General features: G+C 61.5%; 1 protein-coding gene across 1 annotated transcript; it reads right to left on the reverse strand.

The window, feature by feature from the left end:
• Window positions 1-4,028: 4,028 nt before the first annotated feature.
• Window positions 4,029-5,675, reverse strand: LOC142042419 (rho GTPase-activating protein 20-like). The gene is made up of 5 exons (XM_075052303.1): window positions 5,539-5,675; window positions 5,191-5,311; window positions 4,747-4,893; window positions 4,209-4,291; window positions 4,029-4,122 (listed from the first exon to the last, which is right to left on the reverse strand). Exons 1-3 carry the CDS (start codon window positions 5,638-5,640, stop codon window positions 4,757-4,759), a joined length of 360 nt encoding a protein of 119 aa, XP_074908404.1. The 5' UTR covers window positions 5,641-5,675; the 3' UTR covers window positions 4,029-4,122; window positions 4,209-4,291; window positions 4,747-4,756.
• Window positions 5,676-6,779: the final 1,104 nt, after the last annotated feature.

Below are 6,779 nucleotides of genomic sequence, written 5' to 3' on the forward strand. Positions count from 1 at the left end.
AGCCACCACGAGCCAGCATTGCACCCTCGCGCTGAAGGTGGCCAACAACACCCTGAGCTGCATTAGGAAGAGTTTTGCCAGCAGCTCAAGTGAGGTGATCCTTCCCCTCTGCTCAGGGCTGCTGAGGCCTGTGTGCTCCGTCCAGACTAGGCTCCGCAGGACAAGACTGGGACTCACTGGGGTGAGCCCAGCAAAGGGCCACAAAGAGGATGAAGGGACTGGAGCACTCTTCATATGCGGAGAGGCTGGGAGAGCTGGGACTGTTCAGCCTGGAGAAGGCTCGGGGGCTCTTATCAATGTACACCTGATGGGAGGGAATGAAGAAGAGGGAGCCGGGCTCTCCTCAGCAGTGCCTTATGGCGGGACAAGACACAAAGGGCACAAACCGCAAAACACAAAATTAAAGCTGAACACAAGAAAAAACTTTCTGACAGCAACTGTGGTCAAGCACTGCAACCGGTTGCCTACAGAAGTTGTGGCGTCTCCACCCTTGGAGTCCACTCAAAACCTGAGGGGACACGTCCTGGGCAACCTGCTCTGGGTGACCCTGCTTGAGCAGGAGGGCTTGGACTCGATGATATCAAAGGTCCCAAAAACCTCAATGGTTCTGTGAAAGCCACAGACAGAGATCTCCGCCTCAAGCCGAGAGGCAGCAGTCATCAGCCGACTCAGAGAACAGGCTGGGAGGCAGCTAGAAAACTGTTCCCAGTTCCCCCCTTGTCATCCCTGCCTCAGGTGTGCAAGCCAGTGCACCGCTTTGTCGAGCTGCCCAGTTCTCATCCCGCAGAAACCAGAAACCTGGTTTCAGGCAACCGACAGGTACCTGTTTTCGAGGACATCCTCCTTTCTCCCGGCCTAGGGAAGGAAGCAGGAGAGCCAACGGGACGCGACTGCTCTGGAAACGCCGCTGCCGACCTCCCTGAAGCTTGACAGGCCTCTTGCCCCGGGGGCTGCCAAGAACGCCCGGGCAGGACTGCGTCGCAGCCCGCCACCGACGCCAGGCTGTGAGGGAGGGACACCCCCGGCGGCTGCGGGTCCCCGCGGGGACAGCCGGCAGAAACTCCTTTCTCTCCACAGCCGCACGTCTCCGCGGTGCCCGCCGGCCTCTGCCGGACAGCCACCAGCGGCAGGCAGTCCCCTGCTGCCCCCGCAGCCCCGGGGGCGGCAGGGAGGGGCCGGGGCTGGCCGGGTATGCGGGGGGAAGGCCGGCACCCGGCGCCCCGGCCTGCCGCGAGAGGAGATGCCGCCACCGCCGCCGCCTCAGCCCCCCTGCCGGCCTGCGAGGCCCCCGGGCACTCCCGGCGCTGGCGACCGCCGGGCAGCCCACCGCTCCACGGACGGGGAGGAGCCCCCGCCACGGCCACCGGCCCCGCCGCGCCGGCCGCCCGCCCTTGCCTCAGGCGGGGCCGGGCCGGGGCTGCAGCCGGAGCGGAGCCGAGGGCAGCCGGGCCAAAACGAGATGAGCCGAACCGAGCCGAGCGGAGCCGAGGGAAGGCGAGCGCCGCCGCAACGACATGAGCCGAACCGAGCCGAAGGGAGCCGAGCCGAAGGGAGCCGAGCCCGGCCGAGATGAAACGAGCCCGGCCGAGATGAGCCGAGCCCGGCCCGGGCGCCCCCTCCCTCTGCTCCAGCTCCCCACGCTGCTCTGCACTGGCTGCTGCTGCGTTGCAGAGGCAGCTGCATTTTGGGGCTTGGAGCGCTTTGGGTTCCAGCGTGAGCCCGAAGCATCAGAGGAGTTGGCCTGTACCTCGGTCCCTTTGCGTCGGTGTCCTTGCCACCGGCTCAGTTCCTTTGAATCGGTGTCCTTGCCACCGGGGCAATCGCTGCCAGAGACGCGGGCCCCCCCGGGCCGCTCCCCGGCCCCTGGCAGTGTCCCTCTCCATCTGCCCGCCCGCCCCTGCCGTGGGCAGGAGGTCTCCGCGCCCGCGCTCCCCTGGACGAGGAGCTGCAGCGCCCGGTGCGCAGTGCCGAGGGGCCGGCTCCTGCCCACCATCACCTGCAGCTGGAGGAGCCGCACCGCGCCCGCCAGCACCGCTGCCCGCCCATGCCGCTGCGCCCGACCGCCTCCGCTCGGCTCGGCTCGGTACAGCTCGGCAAAGCTCCGCTCGGCTTCGGCTCGGTAAGGCTCGGCAAAGCTCCGCTCGGCTTCGGCTCGGCTTCGGTGTGCTTGGCTGCACTCGGCTCGGCTCAGTTCGGCTCCATTCGGTTCGGCTCGGCTTCGCTGTGCTTGGCTCCGCTCGGCTCGGCTCGGCTCAGTTCGGCTCCATTCGGCTTCGGCTCGGCTTCGGTGTTCTCGGCTCGGCTCGGCTCGGCTCGGCGGAGCTCGGCACAGCGGCGGAGCCCCCCCCCAAGGCGAAGCGGTCAGGATGCTGACCAAGCAGGAGCTCTCCTTCGGCGGGTCCCGGGACATCCCTGCTGAGCTCAGCCGAACCCTCCTCGCTGGGCAGCAGCTGGCAGGACAAAGAAACCCGGGTGGGCGCAGGACAGAGACACGGCGAGAGCGACCTGCCCTTCCCGGGAAAGAGGAGTCAGCGACGGCTCTCTCGGGACTGATGCCCCACGCCCACCCGTGCCTCTGCACCAGGCAGGCTGGAAAAGGTCCCTGGCTGCCGACCCCAAACACGTTCCCCCGCAGGAGCTCCCCGGACCCCACTCGGGCCACCAGGTCCCGGGGGGGTTCGCCTTCCTCTGCAGCACTGAGCACAGCCCCTTGCCGGGGTCCTCGGGGCCATTTCTGGCCAGCGAGTCCCTGCTGTTGCAGGAGCAGGAGTCCAGCTGTGCCCTCCACCCTTCCGCCTCTCTTCCCTGGGCCAGCTTGGCATGGGAACCTCATGGACCTCCATGTCTCCAGGTCACTTGGGGCTCTTCTGCCCTCTGCAAAACAAGGAGCCTCAAGGAAGCCGACTTTTCCCTGGTGTTTTTAAGCTGGCACACTTCCGTGGGGAGAACAGAAAGCCTGGAGGGGGGTGTCTTATCTATCTATCTATCTATCATCTATCTATCCCTGCTGGGAGGGAATGAAGATGAGGGAGCCAGGCTCTTCTCAAGAGTGCCCACTGAGAGCACCAGCGGCAACAGGCACAAATTAAAACACATGATATGCTCCAGCTGCACATGAGAAAACAACTTTTTCCTGTCCGGGTGGTCAAACACTGGCACAGGTTGCCCAGGGAGTTTGCGGAGTCTCCGTCCTTGGCGATGTTCAAAACCCAAGGGCACATTGTCCTGGGCAACCTGCTCTAGGTGAGCCTGCTTGAGCAGGCGGGTTGGACCAGAGGAACTCTACAGGTCCCTTCCAACCTCCACCCTCCTGCGTGAGTCTGCGTTGGTTTCACTCCTAAAGCACCTGAACTCAGCCCTGATGCATGCGGGAAAGGATGCTGGGACAAGGCAAGATCCCAGACTCCTCCCCGAGGACTCATCACAAAACCCCATCTACCTAGTCCAGAATATCGTATGGCAGACACACTCAGAAGAGAGAAAAGATCCTTTTATTGTGAACATCAACTGTGGTGGGGGTGGGGTGGGCCCAGGAGTCACAGGGGTTCAGCAGTGACACGAAAACAGCACCTACAATGACAGAGTCAGAAAGCACTGATAAACCCACAAAGGCAGGAACAGGCAGGATTTGGTTCCCCTTTCTTTGGGGAACACTGTTGACGAGGAATTGTTCATAGCCCAGAAGAGAGAGCTATGGCTGGCATCGACTAGGGTACGGCTCTGGTGCCTTATCCCCACAGGTAATGCCCTTAGAGACCTGCACGCGTGCAGAGATGCACGGGGCCCCCGTGCCACACAGCAGGGCTCGATGGGGAGCCCCTGGGGAGCGGCCACAGAGTTATTTCCAAGCCCTGCGCAGCACCATCCCTCGCCATCCCTTGCCAGTAGGTTGGACCGACTTGGAGCAGTGCTGAGAGTTGGGAAAGATGGGCAGCAGAGCCTGGTACGCACCTGGGCTTCCTGACCTGCTGGACCTTCCTGCATCTTTTCACCAGTCCGTCCCCAAAAACGTTTTCTCTCTTCCTCCTCCTCTTTTCTGCGTGTCTGTCACTCTCCTCTCCCCAGGCCTGTTTTCTCTTTCGGTTTTTCTTTTTCTCCTTGTCCTGGGGAGAGCCTGCAAACCTTTTCATCGCACAGCGGTATGAGGTAGGGGAAGGCACGACCCACTGGAGTCGGTTCTAATTTTAACCAAAGTGAGCTCGTTTTACCGTCTTTCCTCCGACAGGTTTGCCAGCTCTTCTGGGCGCACCAGGGGCTCTGCTGCGCTCTCAGGGGTGGTTGGAGGCAAAGCCTACAACAGAAATGTCAGAGTTAGCAGGTGGCAAGAGACGGCCTGGAACAGTAAGCAACTGTTTGCCAAACTGCTAATCTAGCTCTCCAGAGGAGATCCCTTTGGTTGGTTTGCATCATCCACATTTCGCACAGTCCCCCCGCCCCCCCAAAATAGACTTGGAGAAGCACTGACAAAGTCGGACCTGAGCAAAACCCCGCTGAAGTTGACAGCTACTCCCCTCTGTCTCTTTGTAGGTGATTTGCAGGCATTTTGTTTGTCAAAGCACATGCCAAGTGCATTTGAGAAACAACCTTGACAGTTTTCCTTGCTAGGGATCTTCCCAGCAGGTGGAGGAATAACCCAAACACACACCAGCTCTACTGCCAGGAAGAGGCACAGCAGCGTCTCGGCCTCATCAGAAACTCCCCTCTTACATCAGACACGCTGTCACAGTGTTTGGGGACCTGACATACCTCTCCTCTTTCAGACTCCACCACCATAGCTCCCCCAGCTTCTCTGAGGACACCGAGCAGAGAGGGGGGGTGCATGCAGCGAGGCTTCTGTCTGATGTTTGGTGTCTGCTGTAACTGCTGGCACACTTTGCTCTTCCAAGTGCAGTTCTGGAGAGCAAAAACATGTGCAGCAAAGCAACTTGTTGGAAGTAAACAACCACTAAAGCAAAACCCACCCAAAGCCCTACACCACTTAAGTTTTCAGACCTCCGATGCCCTGTCTGCAGGCTTCAGCACATCTTGCAGAGCAAACTGTTCATACCCCAAGAAGCAGTGGCCAAAGAGAGGCCATGGGACAAGCGGGGCTGAGAGGACAACACCCCAGGCCCAGCCCTGCCAGAAACGATGCTGAGGTTTCTGGCGTCCAAGCCTCAGCCTCTGACAACCCTCAGTCCTGCCTCTGACCTCCGCAGCTCTCTGTGGGGGCTGCCGACGACTCCTCGGCTGCTGAACAGGAAAGGTCAGTTGTCTGCTCCCCAAAGAGTTCCCTGCAGTTGTCAATCATGAATTCCACCAGCACGTTCACCTGCACACATCAAACCCTCGGGCTCAACCCAGGTGCCTGAAAATGTATCACGCAGCCCTTCCCACTCCCGACCCTTGCCTCTGCGCAGGTGGTTGTGGTTGTGGGGCTGCTCTTGCAGGCAGCCACCCCACCAGCATTTGCTCAAGAGAGGAGGCAGCCAGGGACCTCTGAGCAGCCAAGCTCGGATGGGCCGGCAAGGCTGCAGCCGGCTGCTCAGTACAGTGCACCTTCTCAGTCACCGCCAGCATGGCCTCGAGGGGGAGCAGGTCCTCGTGAGGTGGGCTCAGCAGATTTGGCCCAAGGCAGATGGCCAGGTTGCTGGCGGTCATTCTGCTGCTGGAGGCGTTGTGGCCGATGTGCTGGAGGAGGGCCAGCAGCCGCTTGAGGAGGAGGAGACTGGCTCCAGGCAACTTCTCGGCCACCCTGAGGGAACAGGAACTCAACGTTAATAGAGCAGATGTTGCCCACAGCCGTCCCCGAAGCTTGCCCAATGCAGGTGGGTTGCGCAGCTTTCCGGGTGCTCTCAGCCAGCGGTCAGTGCTCCTGCGCTTCAGGAAGGAAGCATGGCGTTGCTTCCCAGCTCCTCATTTCACCCAAGCCCAGGCAAGGGAAGGCTCCCTGTCCGTGCCCTTTCCTCCGAAATCTAAGCCCACCCCAGCAAAAGCAAGCTGTCAGAAGACACAGATTTTTAAGGAGACCATCCCTTTCCAGGCAAGTCCCAGGCCTCTACCAGTCCCTCCTCAACAGGCAGGCTGCTACCCGCACTTACGCTTTCAGCTCTTCAACCTTCTCCTCCTTGCCGCTCTTCTGCATCGCTGCCATCCAGTCCTCGTAAAGGTCTGTCACGAGGAGCTTGGCGGGGATGCTTCGGAGGAAGTCCTGCAATGCCAGGGGCTCCAGGTTAGCCTCTGAACACTCCAGGCCAGGCAGGAGCTCTTCCAGCTGCAGGTCAGAAGCGCTCACCTTCAAGATGACAGCCAGCAGCAGCGCAGGCTGGCTGCCCAGGTCGACATCCGCACCGTGGTCCAGGGCCTCCCGCAGCTCACGAAACTCTGTCCCGCCAGCAGCTCTTCGGAATATCCCTTCTGTTGATGGTCCTTCCTTGTGCAGGACTGCCAGCATCTCCTGCAGGAGGGGCAGGAGGACAGTTGCTTGGCTGAGAAGCTGCCTTCCAACAGCAGTGACCAAAGAACTGCCCCAGATCCTGCTCCTTTCCCCCCCCAAAGAGGCTGGCACCAGAAGTGTCTTCTGGGGGTGAAGGGCCCAATCCCCCATCCCTGGAGCTCCTGGGGACACCCACCTCCCCTCTGGAGCAGCCGGAGGGAGGGCTGGGGACCCCCTGCCCAGGCTGGCTTACCTGGATGGGCTGGGGCAGGGAGCCGTCCTCCCCGCAGAGGGCTGCCAGGGGCTGGCCAAAGAGCGCCCTGCTGCAGCCGGAGCCCGCCTGCCCTGGTGCCTGGGCAGCGGC

This window comes from Buteo buteo, chromosome 20 (assembly GCF_964188355.1).
Source record: "Buteo buteo chromosome 20, bButBut1.hap1.1, whole genome shotgun sequence".
Taxonomy (NCBI): domain Eukaryota; kingdom Metazoa; phylum Chordata; class Aves; order Accipitriformes; family Accipitridae; genus Buteo; species Buteo buteo.